This window comes from Pongo abelii, chromosome 1, assembly GCF_028885655.2.
Source record: "Pongo abelii isolate AG06213 chromosome 1, NHGRI_mPonAbe1-v2.0_pri, whole genome shotgun sequence".
Taxonomy (NCBI): Eukaryota; Metazoa; Chordata; class Mammalia; order Primates; family Hominidae; genus Pongo; species Pongo abelii.
Window position 1 is genome coordinate 24,472,133 of NC_071985.2, and position 19,980 is coordinate 24,492,112.

The 19,980-nt window shown below is 36.7% G+C and overlaps 1 protein-coding gene across 7 annotated transcripts in view; it reads right to left on the bottom strand.

The window, feature by feature from the left end:
• The window catches only part of DNAH14 (dynein axonemal heavy chain 14), a 499,118-nt gene that overhangs the window by 237,774 nt on the left and 241,364 nt on the right, over positions 1-19,980 (bottom strand). For 6 of the 7 annotated variants that reach the window (XM_054519536.1, XM_054519533.2, XM_054519594.1 and 3 more), the window contains one exon: positions 4,641-4,775. In XM_054519536.1, coding sequence (XP_054375511.1) covers positions 4,641-4,775 — 135 coding nt within the window. Of the gene's footprint in view, positions 1-4,640; positions 4,776-19,980 lie in introns of those variants that run through there. The other variant, XM_054519606.1, reaches the window with a different exon arrangement.

A 19,980-nucleotide genomic window follows, 5' to 3' on the forward strand; every position in this document is an offset into this window, starting at 1 on the left:
ATGGAATGTATTCCCCATGAATAAGGGGAGATACAAGCTGAGGTACTGTGGGTTGGAGATTTAACACATGAATTTTGGGTAGGGGGACACAATTCAGACCCTAACAGATGTTAACTGCAATCTCCCAGGTAGCTATTTTAAAAATGAGTAAGAAATGAAGAAGGAATCCAAATGTTACACTAGAAAAAAATCAAACACAAAAGGCAATTTTGGAGGAATTGAGAAACAAAAATGATATAAGACATAGAATAAAATCGCAAAAAGGCAAAAGTCCATCATCAGTAATCAAAATAAAATAGATTAAGTTTGCCAATTAAAAGAAGAAATTGGCATAGCGAAGAAACAAAAACATGATCCAAATATGTGTTGCATACAAGAGACTGACTTTAGACCCAAAGACAATAGTTCAAATACACAATTTGAAAGTAAAACAAAGTTTTTTTCAAGAAAGATGACATGGACAAGTTCCTAAAAACACACAAATTACCAAAACCAACTGAAGAAGAAATAGAAAATCTCAAAAGACCCATAACAAATAGTTTGACTCAATAATCAAAAACTTCCAACAAAGAACAGTCCAACTACAAATGGTAGATAAATTCCACCAAACACTTAAAGAAGAATTAACACTAATCCTACTCAAACTCTTGCAAAAAAAAAGAAAGAAAACTAGGAAACACTTTCTAATACATTCTATGAGGTCAGCATTACTACGATAGCATACCCAAAGATGGCACAAGAAAAAGAAACTACAGACCAATAACCCTTAAGAATATATATGCAAAAATCCTCAAAAAGATGCTAACAAACTGAATCCAACAGCACATTTAAAAGATTATGCACCATGACCAAGCACAATTCCTGGTCATACACCATGACCAGGAATGCAAGGGTAGTTCAACGTAAGAAAATCAATCAATGTAACCCACTACAATAGTAAAACGAAGGAAAGAAACCACACGATCATATCAAAAGGCACAGAAAAAGCATTTGACAAAATTTCACACCTTTTCATGGTAAAAAACGCTCAGAAAACTAGGAAGAGAAGTAAACTTCCTTAACATGATAAGGAATATTTATGAAACTCACAGTTAGCACCATACTCAATTGGTGAAAGACTGAAATCAGGAATAAGACAAGGATTCCAAAGAATAAAATGCCTAGGAATAAATTTAATGATAGGAGAAAGATTTGTATATTGAAAACTAGAAAACTTTGCAGAAGAAATCAAAGATATAAAAATGGAAAGACATCTGTGTTCACCAATCAGAAAACTTTATTATTAAGATGGTAGTGTTCACCAAAATGATCTACAGGATCAACGTAATTCCTATCAAAATTCCAATGGCCTTTTCTGCAGAAATGGAAAAGCCAATCCTTACATTCATATGGAATTGCACAGAGCCCCAAATAACCAAATGTCCAAAAAACAAAAAACAAAGTTGGAGAACTGGCACTTCCCAGTTTCAAAACTTACTACAATAATCTGCCTTTATCCCCAGGGGATACATTCCAAGGCAACTAGTGGATGCCTGAAACCACAGATATTACAGAACCCTTTATATATTATGTTTTTCCCTATAGATACATACTTGTGATAAAGTTTTAGAAATTAGGCACAGTAAGATGTTAACAATAATTAATAGAACAATTAAAACAATATGATGTAATAACTTAAAACTGATATGAATGTCATCTCTGTTTCCCTCAAAATGTCTTATTGCACTGTGCTCACTCTTCTTGTGATGATGATATGATAAAATGCCAATTTAAAGAGATGAACTAAGGTGAATGATGTAGGCATTGTAATGTAGTGTTTAAAGCTTATGAACTGTTTGCTTCTGAAATTTTCCATTTAATGTTTTTGGACCACAGTTGACCATGAGTAACTGAAACTGTGCAAAGTAAAACCATGGATACAGGGAGACTACTATATAAAACTATATAGCAATCACAACCTATCTATTCTGGTATAAGGAAAGACATATAGAACAATGAAATAGAACTGTGAGACCAGAAACAAACCCAAACATCTGTGGCCAACTGATTTTCAACAAAAAATGCCAAGACCATTTATGGGGAAAATAATAGACTTTAACAAATGGTGCAGGAAGAGCTGGATATCCCTATGTAAAAGAATGAAGTTGGACCCCTACACTTCACATCAAGAAAGGGAAAAGACAACTCACAAAACAGGAAAAAAAATTTGCAGATCACAATCTGATAAGAGTTTTGTGTCCAGAATATATAAAGAACTCTCAAAACTGAACAACAAAAAGACAACAATTTAAAAATGGAAAAAGACATGAACAGACATGTCTCCAGAGAAGATACACAAATGGCCAATAAGCATATGAAAAGGTATTCAACACCAAAACTACAATGAGATAGTACTTCACATCCACTAGAATGGGAAATAATAAATGTTGGTGAGGATATGGAGAAACAGAAAGCCTCATACATTGCTAATGGCAATTTAAAATGATGTAGTTACTGTGGAAAACACTTTGGTGGTTCCTCAAAAAGCTAAACACAGAATTACCATATGACCCAACAATTCTATTCCTAGGTATATATCCAAGAGAAATGAAATCATATGTCTACTCAACTTGTACACAAATGTTTACAACAGTAATATTCATTACATCCGAAAAGTAGAAACAACCCAGATATATATCTATATACACATCTCTGCCAAAAGAGGCAAATCTACAGAAACAGAAAGCCAATTAGTGGCTTCCAGGGAATGGGAAGATAGGAGAATAGGGGGTAATTTCTTAATGAGAAAGGGGTGTTCTCCTGGGGTGATAAAAATATTTGGAAATTAGAGGGAGGTAGTAATTGCATAACATTGTGAATACATTAAATGTCACCAAAATGTACACTTTAAAATGGTTTATCTCATGTGTGTGAATTTTACCTGGCAGTACATGGTGAAGTTATACCATGCCAATCAGCAATTACATTATTGGGTATAAAATTTTTAAGGACACACATATATCTAAAGGCATATAGCAAGGAGTGTTCCTATGATGAGGAGGAAAAAGAAAGATAAGGAAATAAGGTAAATAAATTAAACAAAACTAAACTAAAATAAAGAGAAGGCCTCGAACAGACCAGTAAGAAGAAAGTCATAAACTAAGGATGACCAAAATAATTCCATCACCTCAGGTCCTACTACCATTCCTAAGTATGTTTATTACAATTATATCTTTAAAAAACAAAAATTTAAAACTATTAAACATGTGAGAATCATTAAATAAATTATAGTATAGTCATATATACAGAATACAGTAATGGGGATATTTGTCAGAAATGTTTAATGTCATGAGGTTAATTCTCAGCATATAACATTACGTGAAAATTCCAAGGTTGGAAAAACTAAGATTTCTTCTACATGGTACTATCTCAGTTATTTCAAAATATATTTAGTGTAGAATAAATAATCAAAGCTAATACAGTAACATGTTTTCACATTTTACTGTATTATTATTCTAGGCGATTATTATTTCTTCACATTTTATTTTCCAAATTTCTCACAATTATATATACTACTTTTGTACTTAAAAAACTGTTTTTAATAAAGCAAATTACTGTCTTCACAGTTGTTGTGAGAATTAAATAAGATAATTCAAGCAAAGTGTTTTAGCACCCTGCTTGGACCTTTTTAGGTAGTCCATACATATTAGTTATTATTGCTGTGATAATTCACCTCTTATTAGTTATAATAACTGTATAAGAACTAATTGAGATCTTTCAGGAAGGAAAATTTGCATGAAGGGAAAAGCAAAAAGATTATGAACTCCTACATGTATAATCTTGAAGCAGGATATTTCCCACTAACAGAAAAAAAATCCACATAACCAAGAATCTGAATTTGTAAATTTTTGGAATATGTTACCAACAATAAATCATTAACTAAGTAATTGAAGTACATATTATTTAGTGGAGTCTGACTTTATATTGAATAAAAATATATCATGACTAAGTAGGCACTATGCAAGGAATTCAAAGACAAATTAACATTAATAAATCAACATAGTTTATTACATTAATCAGTTAAAAGATTTAAAAAATAGATGCTGAAAACAATTTAATAAATTCTAACAGCCAAAAAAAAAAAAAACAACGTGTAATGGGAATAGAAAATTCCAAAGTGTGAAAAGTAATATTTATCAGTGACCAAGATCAAATATCATATTAAATGCATAAATATTAAATACATTCCAGATAAAGTAAGGAATATTACAGTTAACATTGTATTAATGTTAACTTAGAAATTAATTAAAATTAACTTGGAAAATTAATTCATTAAGAAGAGAAGTTATATAAGTATTCAAAAAAAGACAAAATTATTTTCATTTGAAGATGATTCAATTGACACCTAAAAACAATAAGAAATTAAAAGTTCACTTATTAAGATGCCTAGATACAAAATAAATATACAATAGTTTCTTTAAATTAGTAACAATCAGTTTGAGATTTAAGTTAAAAATCCCACTCATGATTCTTAACTACAAAATTCCTAGCAATAAGTTTAATAAGTAATGAAAATACCAATATAAAGAGAACATAAAATATTAAAGTGTAAAATAAGATATGAACAAATAGAGAAACATTTTATTTAACAGAACATTTACCTTTGAAGCAGATTTTCTTTCTGCAACTGATAAGAAGTCTGCAATTGGTAATAGTGTTAATGCTTTTGCCAAAATTCTTCTGACTGTTGTCTTTCCTCCACCTGTTGGGCCCACTAACATCACACCAACACAAACCTAAAACAAAATTTACAGATTTATTCATTCATTAATGATTTTAAGTTTATTTACCAATATATCTATATCCATTGACTATTTTATTTTTTTGTGGCTATAATAAATGAGTTTGTGTTCTTTATTTGGCTCTCAGCATGAATGTTATTGGTGTATAGAAATGCTACTGATTTTTTTTTTAACATTGATTCTGTGTCCTGAAACTTTGCTGAAGTTGTTTACCAGATTTAGGAGCCTCTTGGCTATGATTTTTAAATTTTTATTTATTTTTTATTTTAATAACAGGTACAGAGTCATACCATCAGTGAAGAGGCATAATTTAACTTCCTCTTTTCCTATTTGGATGTCTTTTATTTCTTTCTTTTACCTGGTTGTTCCGGCTAGGACTTCCCGTACTATGTTGCATAAGAGTGGTGTGAGTGGGCATCCTTGTCTTATTCCAATTCTTAAGGGGAATGCTTTTAGCTTCCACCTATTCAGTATGACTTCTTTCTTTTTTTCTTCTTTCTTTTTTTTTAGATCTGTTCCTTTGATGCCTAGTTTGTTGAGACTTTTTATCAAAAAGGGATGTTGGATTTTATCAAATGCTTTTTCTACATCTACTGAGACAATCATATGTTTTGTTTTTGTTTTTTTTTCTTTGAGACAGTCTTGCTCTGTTGCCCAGGCTGGTGTGCAGTGGTACAATCTGGGCTCACTGCAACCTCTGCCTCCCAGGTTCAAGCGATTCTCGTGCCTCAGCCTCCTGAGTATGTGGGACTACAGGTGCGTGCCACCATGGCTGGCTAATTATTGTATTTTTAGTAGAGATGGGGTTTCTCCATGTTGGCCAGGTTGGTCTTGAACTCCTAGCCTCAAGCGATCCACTCACCTCTGCCTCCCAAAGTCTTGGAATTGCAGGTGTGAGCCACTGTGCCCAGCCAATCATATGGTTTTTAATTCTGTTTATGTGGTGAATCACATTCATTAATTTGCATATGTTGAACCAACTTTGCATCCCAGGAATCAAGGCTTCTTGATCATGGTGAATTCACTGGTTTTGATGTCCTGCTGGATTTAGTCTGCTAGTATTTTGTTGAGGATTTTTGCATCTATGTCTATTAAAGATGTTGGTCTGTAGTTTTCTTTTTTCATTGTGATATAGCGTGTTTTGGCCTGATTTTGATATTAGGATAATACTGATTTTATATAATGAGTTTGGGAGTAATCCCTACTTGATTTTTTATTTGAATAATTTCATTACCATTGGTATTAACTCTTCATTGTACATCTGGTAGAATTTGACTGTGAGTCTTTCTGGTCCAGGGTTTTTTTTCGTTTGGTAGGTTTTTTGTTACTGACTCAATTTTGGAACGTGTTGTGGGTCTTTTCAGGGTTTCAGTTTCCTCCTGATTGAATCTTGGGAGGTTGTTTGTTTCTAGGAATTCAACCATTTCCTCTAGATTTTCTATTTTGTGTAAATAGATGTGTTCATAATAGTCTTTGAGGATCTTTTGTATTTCTGTAGGGTAGCTTATAACATCATCTTTGTTGTTTCTGATTGTACTTACTTGGATCTTCCTTTTTTTGTTGTTAATATAGCTAGTGGTCTATTGATCTTGTTTGTCCTTTCAAAAAACCAACTTTTGGTTTCATTGATCCTTTGTATAGATTTTTGGGTCTCAATCTCTCAATTTTCTTCAGTTCTGCTCTGATTTTAGTTATTTCTTTTCTTCTGCTAGCTTCGGGATTAGTTTGTTCTTGTTTTTATAGTACAGTTGGGTGCAATGCTAGATTGCTAATTTGAGATCTTTCTAACTTCTTAATGTAGGCATTCAGTGCTATAAACTTTCCTCTTAGTACTGTTTTTGTCACATCCTAGAGCAGGTACCACACTGCCCATGGCCTCTAGACCTTTGCAGCACTGGGGCTTGCCCAAGGCCTGCAGCCACCACTACCTACCTGCCATTGATATTTATTCATGGCCTGAGGCCACTTTAGTTAGCCAGTAATGATGCTGGCCAGGACTTTGATCCATCCTGCCAAGGCAGCTGATTCCCTTCTTGCCTGGGTTAGGTCTAGAAGTACTGTTCAGGAGTATCTGCCTGGAATCAGGGTCCACAAGGCTCTTCTGGTACTCTAGTTTACAATGGCAGAGCTGGTACTAGGTTCCAAGGCAAAGTCCCCTGCATACTTTCCTCTCCTAAGTGGAAGGAGTCTCTCTTCACACTGCACTGCCTGGAGCTGGGAAAAGAGTGACATGGGCTCTGCATAGCTGCTGTAGCTGATCTCATGCAGGGCCACACCCAAATCCCCCAGCCTGCCAGATTAGCACAGCATTGGCATCACCCAAGGACTGTTGTACTATGGCCTGCCTACCACAGAATTTTATTTGGGACCTGAGCCCACTTTAGTCAGCCAATGGTGAACTGGGTCAGGACTTGAGTTTCTCCCACTGGGATGACAGATTCCTTTCTGGTCCACAGTGAGTCTAAATACTGTGTTTGAGGTCACCAGCCTGGAATCAGGGGCCATGGTGTTATGCCTGGTGTCGTCTTTTATCGTGGCAGGGCCAGTACTAAATGCAAAGTCTCACACACTTTCCTCTCCCTCTCTCAAGTGGACAGAATCTTTCCCTGGGCTCTGTGCTGCCTGGGGTTGGGGTAGGGCTAGTGTAGGCAGTGTGAGACTGTTCTTTCTACTTTTTTCAATGTGTCTTTTCTGTTATTATGGTAAAATTAGGTACTCTGATCTCTCACCTAATTATTTAGCTCTTGTGAAGGTGTTTTCTTGTGTGGATAGTTGTTCAATTTGATGCTCTTTCAAGGGTATGATTCTTTGAAGGTTCTATTCCACCATCTTGCTCTACCTCATCCTCCCTAAAAGTTTTAGATATTCACATTTCCCATTTTTAAATTGTCTGGAATTTTTTTAAGGTGCCAGTTGAGGATCTATTTTTCCCTATGTGAATAATCATTTTTCCAAGACTCTTCCTTACTGGTTTGCTACTTCTATCATATATGAAGTGTCCACATTTAATAAGGTTAATTTCTTAATTAAGTCCTCTTTATTTTATTTTATGAGATGAAGTCTCACCCTCTTGCCCAGGCTGGAGTGCAATGATGCGATCTTGGTTCACTGCAACCTCTGCCTCCAGGGTTCAAGTGATTCTCCTACCTCAGCTCTCAAATAGCTGGGATTACAGGTGCATGCCATCATGCCCCGCTAATTTTTTTTGGTATTTTTATTTTTTAGTAAAGACAGGGTTTCACCATGTTGGCCAGGCTGGTCTCAAACTACTGACCTCAAGTGATCCACCTGTCTCGGCCTCCCAAAGTGCTGGGGTTTCAGGCATGAGCCACTGCACCCAGACTGATTTACTCTATATTTTATTCTTTTGGTTTATTTATCTGAATGACAGGACAGAATAGAAAATCCAGAAATAAAGCCATATACCTACAACCATCTGGTCTTCAACAAAACTGACAAAAATAAACAGTGGGGAGAAGATATTTGCAAACTATGCATCTGACAAAGGTCCAGTATCCAAAATCTATAAGTAACTTAAAGAATTCAACAAGCAAACAAACAAATAAATAAATAAATAAATAAATAAATAAATAACTCCATTAAAAAGTGGGCAAAGGAGATGAACAGACACTTCTCAAAAGAAGACATATAAGAGGCCAATAAACATGTGAAAAAATGCTCATATCACTAATTATCAGAGAAAAGAAATGAAAACCACAATGAATTGGTTTCACATCAATTTGAATGGCTGCTACTAAAACGTAAAATAAAAACATATGCTGGTGATGCTGTAGAGAAAAGGGCATACTTATACACTGTTGGTGGGAATATAAATTAGTTCAGTCACTGTGGAGAGCAGTTTGGAGATGTCTCAAAGAATTAAAAATAGAACTACCATTTGCCCCAGCAATCCTATTACAGGGTATGTACCCAAAGAAAAATTAATCATTATACCAAAAGGTATCTACATTCATATGTTCATTGCAGCACTATTCATAGTAGCAAAGACATGAAATCAACCTAGGTGCCCATTAACGGTGGATTGGATCAAGAAAATGTCACAAATATACACCATAAAATACTATGCATCCATAAAAAAGAACGAAATCAGGTCCTTTATAGTAACATGGATGCAGATGGAGGCTATTATCTTATACAAATTAGCACTGAAATGGAAAATCAAATATCACAAGTTCTCACTTATAAGTAACAGGTAAATCTTAAGTACACATGGGCAGAAATTTGGGAACAACAGACATTGGGGACTCCAGAAGGAGGGAGGAAAGGAAGGGAGCAAGGGTTGAAAAAATTCCTATTGTGTACTATGCTCACCATCTGGATAATGGAATAAATAGAAGCCCAAACCTCAGCATCACACAATATAACCATGTCACAAACCTGTACATGTACCCTGTTAAGTCTAATATAAAAACTTCATTTAAAATAATGCATTACAGGGTCTTAACAGCAGATCCATCAGAACAACCAGTGAGCTCAAAGACAGGCTATTTGAAAGTACTCAGTGGTACAGTTTGAATATTTGTCACCTTCATAAATCATGTTGAAATTTGATGTCTGATGGAGATGGGGCCTAATGAGAAGTGTTTATATCTTGTGGGGGATCCTTCATGAATAGATTAATGCCTTCCCTCAGGGGTGAATGTGTTCTCACTCTAATAGTTCCTTCAACAACTGGTTATTAAAAAAAGCCTGGCATCTTGCCCATCTCTCTCTTGTTTCCTATCTTACCATGTTACATCTACACAAGGCAGCTCCCTTTCACTTTCTGCCATGCTTGGAAGCAGCCAGAGGACCTCACCAGGTACCAAATCTTGAACTTTTCAGCCATCAGAATTATGAACCAAATACACCTCTTTTCTTTATAATTTACTCAGCCTCAGATATTTCTTTATAGCAACACAAAACAGACCAAGACACACAGTGAAAGTAGAATAACAGACAATGAAATTGAATGAAGGATGCTCATGATGTCTGTGGAATAGCATCAAAAGAGCCTATATAAAAGTCACTAGCCTTCGAGAGAGAGTGAGAAAGAAAAAGGGGTAGAATGCTTATATCAAGAAATAATAACAGAAAACTTTACAAATGTAGAGAATGATATAAATATCCAGGTACAGAAAGGTCAAAGATCACCTAGCAGATTTAACTCAAATAGGACTATCCCAAGGCATATAATAAACTCTGAAAGATCAAGGACAGGAGAGGATCCTAAAAGCAGAAAGAGAAAGAAGCAAATTACACTTAAAGGGGTTCTGATACATCTGGCAGCAAACTTTTCATTGGAAACCTTACAGGCCAGAGGCAGTGGGATCATATATTTGAAGTCCTGACAGAAAAAAAAAAAAAAAAAAACCTGTCAACTGAGAATACTGTAGCCAGAAAACCCATTCTTCTAACATGAAGGAGAGTTAAAAACTTTCTCAGACATGAAACAGCTGAGGGGATTCATCGCCATCAGACTTGTCTTACAAGAAATGCTAAAAGGAGTTCTTCAATCTGAAGGAAAATTATGATAACATGTAACAAGAAAATATTTGAAGGTATAAAGCTCACTGATAAAAGCAGGTATCCCAAAATTCAGATTACTCTAATACTGTAATTGTGGTGTGTAAAATACTCATATCTTTAATATGAAGACTAAAAGAGAAAAATGTCAAAAATAATAACTAAAACAATTTGTTGTGAGATAGACAATATAAAAAGATGTAAATGGAGATATCCATAAGTTGGAAGGTGGGGAAGATGGAGTTATAATGTGGAGTTTTTTAGTTTGTTTCTTTTCGTTGTGATTAAAGTTATGTTGTTATGAGTTTAACTTATTATGTTTTTTCAGAACCACAAAGCAAAAACCTATCATACATATACTATAAATAAAAAGCAAGGAACTAAAGCATACTCCCTGAGAAAATCACTTAAGTACAAAGGTAGAAAGTAAGAAAAGAAGAAAGGAAAAGAGGAGTTACAAAAACAACCAGAAAATAAGTAACAAAATGGCAGTAGCAAGTTCTTACACATCAATAATAACCTCGAATGTAAATGAACTAAATTCTCCAATTGAAAGACAGAGGGGCTGAATAGATTAAATAAAACAAGTCTCAACTACAAGCTGCCTGTAAGAAACTCGTGTCCCCTATAAAGACACAAATAGACTGAAAGTCAATGCATAGAAAAAGATATTCCATGCAAATGGAAACCCAAAACAGAAGGAATAGCTATACTTATATAGACAAAATAGATTTTAAGTCAAAAACTGTAAAAAGAGACAAAAGACATTATATAATGATAAAAGTACCAACACAACAAGATAACAAAATAATTGTAAATATATATGCACTCAACACTGGATCATTTAATTATATAAAGCAAATATTAACAGATCTAAAGGGAGAGATTGACTGCAATATGATGTATTAGTCCGTTTTCACACTGCTAATAAGGACACATCCAAGATTGGGCAATTTACAAAAGGAAGAGGTTTAATTGGACTTACAGTTCCACGTGGCTGGGGAAGCCTCACAATCATGGCAGAAAGGAAAGGAGAAGCAAGTCACACCTTATATTGATGGCAGCAAGCAAAAAGAGTTTTGCAGGAAAACTTCCTCTTGTAATAACCATAAGATCTCATGAGACTTACTATCATAAGAACAGCATGGGAAAGACTTGATCCATAATTCAATTACCTCCTACTGGGTCCCTCCCACAACACATGGGAATTCAAGATGAGATATGGGTGGGGACACAGCCAAACCATATCATTCCACCCCTGGTCCCTCCGAAATCTCATGTCCTCAAATTTCAAAACCAGTCATGCCTTCCCAACACCCCCAAAGTCTTAACTCATTTCAGTATTAACTCAAAAATCCACAGTCCAAAGTCTCATCTGAGACGAGGCAAGTCTCTTCTGCCTATGGGCTTGTAAAATCAAAAGCAAGTTAGTTACTGCCTAGATACAAATGGGGGTACAGGCATTGGATAAACATAGCCTGATATAGTTTGGCCATGTCCCCACCCAAATCTCAACTTGAATTCTATCTCCCAGAAGTCCCATGTGTTACGGGAGGGACCCAGAGGAGGCAATTGAATCATGGAGGCTGGTCTTTCCCCTGCTATTCCTGTGATAGTGAATAAAGTCTCATGAGATCTGATGGGTTCATCAGGGGTTTCTGCCTTTGCCTCCTCATTTTGCTCTTGCTGCCACCATGCAAGAAGTGCCTTTTGCCTCTCCCCATGATTCTGAGGCCACCCCAGCTATGTGGAACTGTAAATCCAATTAAATCTCTTTTTCTTCCCAGTCTTGGGTATGTCTTTTATCAGCAGCATGAAAACAGATTAATACATAGCCATTCCAAATGGGAGACATTGGCCAAAACAAAGGAGCTACAGGCCTCATGTAAGTCTGAAATGCAGTGGGGCAGTCAAATCTTAAAGCTCCAAAATGATCTCCTTTGACTTCAGTCTCACATCAAGATCACGCTGATGCAAAAGGTGGGTTCCGCTGGTCTTGGACAGCTCTGCCCCTGTGGCTTTGCAGGGTACAGCCTGTTTCCTGGCTGTTTTCATGGGCTGGCATTGAGTGTTTGTGGCTTTTCCAGGTGCACAGTGCAAGCTGTCAGTGGATCTACCATCCTAGGTTCTGGAGGATGGTGGCCCTCTTCTAACAGCTCCACTAGATGGTGCTCCAGTAGACTCTGTGTGGGGGCTTCAACCCCACATTTCCCTTCTGTACCACCCTAGCAGAGGTTCTCCATGAGAGCTCCACCACTGCAGCAAAATTCTGCCTGGACATCCAGGCATTTCCATACATCTTCTGAAATCTAAGCAGAGGCTCCCAAACCCCAGTTCTGGACTTCTGTGCACTTGCAGGCTCAACACCACATAGAAGCTGCCAAGGCTTGAGGCTTGCACCCTCTGAAGCCATGGCCAGAGCTCTATGTTGTCCCCTTTCAGGCTGCATACAGCACAGAGACCCTGGGTCTGGCCCATGAAACCATTTTTAATTCCTAGGCCTCCAGGCCCGTGATGGGAAGGGCTGCCATGAAGACCTCTGACATGCCCTGGAGACATTTTCCACAGTGTCTTGGGGATTAACATTTGGATCCTCATTACTTATGCAAATTTCTGCAGCTGGCTTAGATTTCTCCTTAGAAAATGAGATTTTCTTTTCTATCGCATTGTCAGGCTGCAAATTTTCCAAACTTTTATGCTCTGCTTCCCTTATAAAATGGAATGCCTTTAAACAGTACCCAAATCACCTCTTGAATGCTTTGCTGCCTAGAAATTTCTTCCACCAGATACCCTAAATCATTTCTCTCAAGTTCAAAGTTCCACAAATATCTAGGGCAGGGGCAAAATGCCACCAGTCTCTTTGTTAAAACAACAAGAGTCACCTTTACTCCAGTTCCCAACAAGTTCCTCATCTCTGTTTGAAACCACCTCAGCCTGGACCTTATTTTTCATATTGCTATCAGGCTTTTGATCAAAGCCATTCAACAAGTCTCTAGGAAGTTCCAAACTTTCCCACATTTTCCTGTCTTCTTCTGAGCCCTCCAAACTGTTCCAACCTCTGCCTGTTACCCAGATCAAAAGTCACTTCCGCATTTTCGGGTATCTTTTCAGCAACACCCCACTCTACTGGTACCAGTTTACTGCATTTGTCCGTTTTCATACTGCTGATAGAGACATATCCAAGACTGGGCAATTTATAAAAGAAAGATGATTAATTGAACTTACAGTTCCACATGGCTGGGGAAGCCTCACAATAATGGCAGAAGGCAACGAAGAGCAAGTTACCTCTTACATGGAATGGCAGTAAGCAAAAAGAGCTTGTGCAGGAAAACTCCCCCTTATAATAACCATCAGATCCTATGAGACTTACTATCACGAGAACAGCACGAGAAAGACCTGCCCCATAATTCAATTACCTCCCACAACACGGAATTCAAGATGAGATTTGGGTGGGGACACAGCCAAACCATATCATACAATAATAGTAGGATATTTCAACACCCTACTGTCATCAATGGATAACTCATATAGACAGAAAATAAAGAAACATAAGAGTTAAACTGCAATCTAGACCAAGTGAACCTAATAGAATATTTCCCCCAATAGATATAACATAGACATTATTTTTAACAGCGCATGGAACATTTTCAAAGACAAACCATATATTAAGCCATAAAACAAGTCTTCACTATTTTTTAAAAATGGAAATCCAATCAAATATCTTTTCTGAGAACAATGAAATAAAACTAAGAATCAGTAACAGGTGGAACTTTGGAAATTGTACAAATATGTGGAAATTAAACAATGTGCTCATGTACAAGCAATGGGTCAATGAAAAAAATTAAAAAATAATTTAAAAAATTCCTTGAGACAAATGAAAATGGAAACACCACATACCAAAACCAATAGGATACAGCAAAAGCAAGGAAGGAAGGAAGTTGGATAAACATAATGCATTTCCTTTAAGAAGGAAGTTTGGCTGGGTGTGGTGGCTCACACCTATAATCCCAGCACTTTGGGAGTCTGAGGTGGGTGGATCACGAGGTCAAGAGTTCAAGACCAGTATGGGCAACATAGTGAAGCCCTGTCTCTACTAAAAATACAAAAATTAGCCGGGCATGGTGGGTGCCTGTAGTCCCAGCTACTCAGGAGGCTGAGGCAGGAGAATCACTTGAACCCTGGAGTTGCAGAGCTTGTGCAGGAAAATAAAAACCATCAGATCCTGTGAGACATACTAAGTCTCAGCAGTGAGCTGAGATCGCACCACTGCACTCTAGTTAGGGGGACAGAGCGATACTCCATCTCAAAAGAAAAAAAAAGAAGTAACTTTATAGCAATAAACATCTACATCAAAAAAGTAAAACGATCCAAAATAAACAGCAAAAGGGAGTAAAAAATACAAAAGATCAATAAAACAAACACCTTGTTTATTGAAAAGATTTTTAAAAATCAACAAATCTTTCACTAGACTAACAATAAAAGACTCACATACATAAAATCAGAGAAGAAAAAGGAGACATTATAGCTGATACCACAGAAATATAAAGGATCATAAAAGACTACTATGAACAACTATATGCCAACAAATTAGAAAACCTAGAAGAAATTGATATATTCCTGGACACATACAACTTATCAAGATTGAATTATGAAGAAAAGAAAATCTACGCAGGTCAATAATGAGTAATAAAGAGTTTTCCATCAAAGAAAAGCCCAGGATGTGATGGCTTCACTGCTGAATTCTACCAAACTTTTAAAAAACAACTAATACCAATTCTACTCAGATTCTTCAAGAAAATTATTCCCAATGTGTTCTATGAAGCTGGCATTACTCTGATATCAACACCAGACAAGAACACAACAAAAAAGGAAGCCACTGACTAATATCCTTGATGAACATAGATGTAAAAATTCTGAATGTAATACCAGCAAACTTAATTTAACAAGACATTAAAAAGATCATTAACCATGATCAAGTGGGATTCATCCCAGCAATGAAAGGATTGTTCAACATATGCAAAACAGTAAACATGATATATCTCATTAATAAAATCTGGGACAAATACCACCTTATCATTACTATTGATGCTGAAAAAGCATTTATAAAAATCAGCATACCTTTATAATAAAAAAAACCTTAAACAAACTGGGCATAGAAGGGACACACATCAACACAATAAAGTGAATATATGACAAACCCACAGCTAATATCATCCTGAACAGGGAAAAGTTGAAAGCCTTTCTTCTAAGATCTGGGACAAGATGAAGATGCTCACTTTCACCACATTTCCTCAAAATGTTACTGGAAGTTCTAGGCAGAGCAATTAGGCACCAGAAAGGAATAAAAGACATCCAAATTAGAAAGGAGAAATTTAAGCTGTCCTGTTTGCAGATGACATGATCATCTATACAGAAAGTACTAACGACTCCACCAAAAAGCTTTTAAAACTAATAAATGAATTTAATAAGGTTGCAGAATACAAAATCAACATACAAAAATCAGTAGCATTTCTATATGCCAGTAGCAACACTGACTGAGAAAGAAATTAAGAAAGCATTCCATTTATAATAGCTACAAAAATATGAAATACCTAGAAGGTGAAAGATCTCTACAAAACATATATCATCATCTATAAAACACTTATTAAAGAAAGTAAAGAGGACACAAATAAATGGAAAGATATCCTGTGTTCATGGATTGCAAGAATTCATATTGTTTTTTTTTAATTTTTTTTAAATTTATTACACTTCAAGTTTTAGGGTACATGTGCACAACGTGCAGGTTAGTTACGTAAGTATACATGTGCCATGTTGCTGTGCTGCACCCATCAACTCGTCATTTAACATTAGGTATATCTCCTAATGCTATCCCTCCCCCCAAACCCCCACCCCACAACAGGCCCCAGTGTGTGATGTTCCCCTTCCTGTGTCCATGTGTTCTCATTGTTCAATTCCCACCTATGAGTGAGAACATGCGGTGTTTGGTTTTTTGTACTTGCGATAGTTTGCTGAGAATGATGGTTTCCAGCTTCGTCTATGTCCCCACAAAGGACATGAACTCATCATTTTTTATGGCTGCATAGTATTCCATGGTGTATATGTGCCACATTTTCTTAATCCAGTCTATCATTGTTGGACATCTGGTTTGGTTCCAAGTCTTTGCTATTGTGAATAGTACCGCAATTAACATACGTGTGCATGTGTCTTTATAGAAGCATGATTTATAATCCTTTGGGTATATACCCAGTAATGGGATTACTGGGTCAAATGTTATTTCTAGTTCAAGATCCTTGAGGAATCACCACACTGACTTCCACAATGGTTGAATTAGTTTACAGTCCCACCAACAGTGTAAAAGTGTTCCTATTTCTCCACATCCTCTCCAGCACCTGTTGTTTCCTGACTTTTTGATGATCGCCATTCTAACTGGTGTGAGATGGTATCTCATTGTGGTTTTGATTTGCTTTTCTCTGATGGCCAGTGATGATGAGCATTTTCTCATGTGTCTTTTAGCTGCACAAATGTCTTCTTTTGAGAAGTGTCTGTTCATATCCTTCGCCCACTTTTTGATGGGGTTGTATGTTTTTTTCTTGTAGATTTGTTTGAGTTCATTGTAGATTCTGGATATTACCCCTTGGTCAGATGAGAAGACTGCAAAAATTTTCTCCATTTGTAGGTTGCCTGTTCACTCTGATGGTAGTTTCTTTTGCTGTGCAGAAGCTCTTTAGTTTAATTAGATCCCATTTGTCAATTTTGGCTTTTGTTGCCATCGCTTTTGGTGTTTTAGACATGAAGTCCTTGCCCATGCCTATGTCCTGAATGGTAATGCCTAGGTTTTCTTCTACGGTTTTTATGGTTTTAGCTCTAACATTTAAGTCTTTAATCCATCTTGAATTAATTTTTGTATAAGGTGTAAGGAAGGGATCCAGTTTCAGCTTTCTACATATGGCTAGCCAGTTTTCCCAGCACCATTTATTAAATAGGGAATCCTTTCCCCATTGCTTGTTTTTCTCAGGTTTGTCAAAGATCAGATGGTTGTAGATAAGTGGCATTATTTCTGAGGCCTCTGTTCTGTTCCATTGGTCTATATCTCTGCTTTGGTAGCAGTACCATGCTTCTTTGGTTACTGTAGTCTTGTAGTATAGTTTGAAGTCAGGTAGTGTGATGCCTCCAGCTTTGTCCTTTTGGCTTACGATTGACTTGGCCATGCAGGCTCTTTTTTGGTTCCATATGAACTTTAGTTTTTTCCAATTCTGTGAAGAAAGTCATTGGTAGCTTGATGGGGATGGCATTGAACCTATAAATTACCTTGGGCAGTATGGCCATTTGCACGATATTGATTCTTTTCTACCCATGAGCATGGAATGTTCTTCCATTTGTTTGTATCCTCTTTTATTTCATTGAGCAGTGGTTTGTAGTTCTCCTTGAAGAGGTCCTTCACATCCCTTGTAAGTTGGATTCCTAGGTATTTTATTCTCTTTGAAGCAATTGTGAATGGGAGTTCACTCATGATTTGGCTCTCTGTTTGTCTGTTATTGGTGTATAAGAATGCTTGTGATTTTTGCACATTGATTTTATATCCTGAGACTTTGCTGAATTTGCTTATCAGCTTGAGGAGATTTTGGGCTGAGATGATGGGGTTTTCTAGATATACAATCATGTCATCTGCAAACAGGGAAAATTTGACTTCCTCTTTTCCTAATTGAATACCCTTTATTTCTTTTTCCTGCCTGATTGCCCTGGCCAGAACTGCCAACACTATGTTGAATAGGAGTGGTTAGAGAGGGCATCCCTGTCTTGTGGCAGTTTTCAAAGGGAGTGCTTCCAGTTTTTGCCCATTCAGTATGATAGTGGATGTGGGTTTGTCATAGATAGCTCTTATTATTTTGAGATATGTCCCATCAATACCTAATTTATTGAGAGTTTTTAGCATAAAGGGTTGTTGAATTTTCTCAAAGGCCTTTTCTGCATCTATTGAAATAATCATATGGTTTTTGTCATTGGTTCTGTTTATATGCTGGATTACATTTATTGGTTTGCGTATGTTGAACCAGCCTTGCATCCCAGGGATGAAGCCCACTTGATCATGGTGGATAAGCTTCTTGATGTGCTGCTGGATTGGTTTGCCAGTATTTTATTGAGGATTTTTGCATCGATGTTCATCAGGGATATTGGTCTAAAATTCTCTTTTTTTGTTGTGTCTCTGTCAGGCTTTGGTCTTTTATGATGCTGGCCTCAAAAAACAAGTTAGGGAGGATTCCATCTTTTTCTATTGATTGGAATAGTTTCAGAAGGAATGGTACCAGTTCTTCCTTGTACCTCTGACAGAAGTCGGCTGTGAATCCATCTGGTCCTGGACTTTTTTGGTTGGTAAGCTATTGATTATTGCCTCAATTTCAGAGCCTGTTATTGGTCTATTCAGAGATTCAACTTCTTCCTGGTTTAGTCTTGGGAGGGTGTATGTGTTGAGGAATTTATCCATTTCTTCTAGATTTTCTAGTTATTTGCATAGAGGTGTTTATAGCATTCTCTGATGGTAGTTTGTATTTCTGTGGGATCTGTGGTGATATCTCCTTTATCATTTTTTATTGCATCTATTTGATTCTTCTCTCTTTTCTTCTTTATTAGTCTTGCTAGCAGAACATCAATTTTGTTGATCTTTTCAAAAAACCAGCTCCTGGATTCATTGATTTTTTTGAAGGGTGTTTTGTGTCTCTATTTCCTTCAGTTCCACTCTGATCTTAGTTATTTCTTGCCTTCTGCAAGCTTTTGAATGTGTTTTCTCTTGCTCCTCTAGCTCTTTTAATTGTGATGTTAGGGTGTCAATTTTAGATCCTTCCTGCTTTCTCTTTTGGGCATTGAGTGCTATAAATTTCCCTCTACACACTGCTTTGAATGTGTCCCAGAGATTCTGGTATGTTGTGTCTTTGTTCTCATTGGTTTCAAAGAACATCTTTATTTCTGCCTTCATTTTGTTATCTACCCAGTAGTCATTCAGGAGCCGGTTGTTCAGTTTCCATGTAGTTGAGTGGTTTTGAGTGAGTTTCTTAATCCTGAGTCCTAGTTTGATGGCACTGTCGTCTGAGAGACAGTTTGTTATAATTTCTGTTCTTCTACACTTGCTGAGGACTGCTTTACTTCCAACTAAGTGGTCAATGTTGGAATAAGTGCGGTGTGGTGCTGAAAAGAATGTATATTCTGTTGATTTGGGGTGGAGAGTTCTGTAGATGTGTATTAGGTCCACTTGGTGCAGAGCTGAGTTCAATTCCTGGATATCCTTGTTGACTTTCTGTCTCGTTGATCTGTCTAATGTTTACAGTCGGGTGTTAAAGTCTCCCATTATTATTGTGTGGGAGTCTAAGTCTCTTTGTAGGTCTCTAAGGACTTGCTTTATGAATCTGGGTGCTCCTGTATTGGGTGCATATATATTTAGGATAGTTAGCTCTTCTTATTGAATTGATCCCTTTACCACTATGTAATGGCCTTCTTTGTCTCCTTTGATCTTTGTTGGTTTAAAGTCTGTTTTATCAGAGACTAGGATTGCAACCCCTCCCTTTTTCTGTTGTCCATTTGCTGGGTAGATCTTCCTCCACCCCTTTATTTTGAACCTATGTGTGTCTCTGCACGTGAGATGGGTTTCCTGTACACAGCACGCTGATGGGTCTTGACTCTT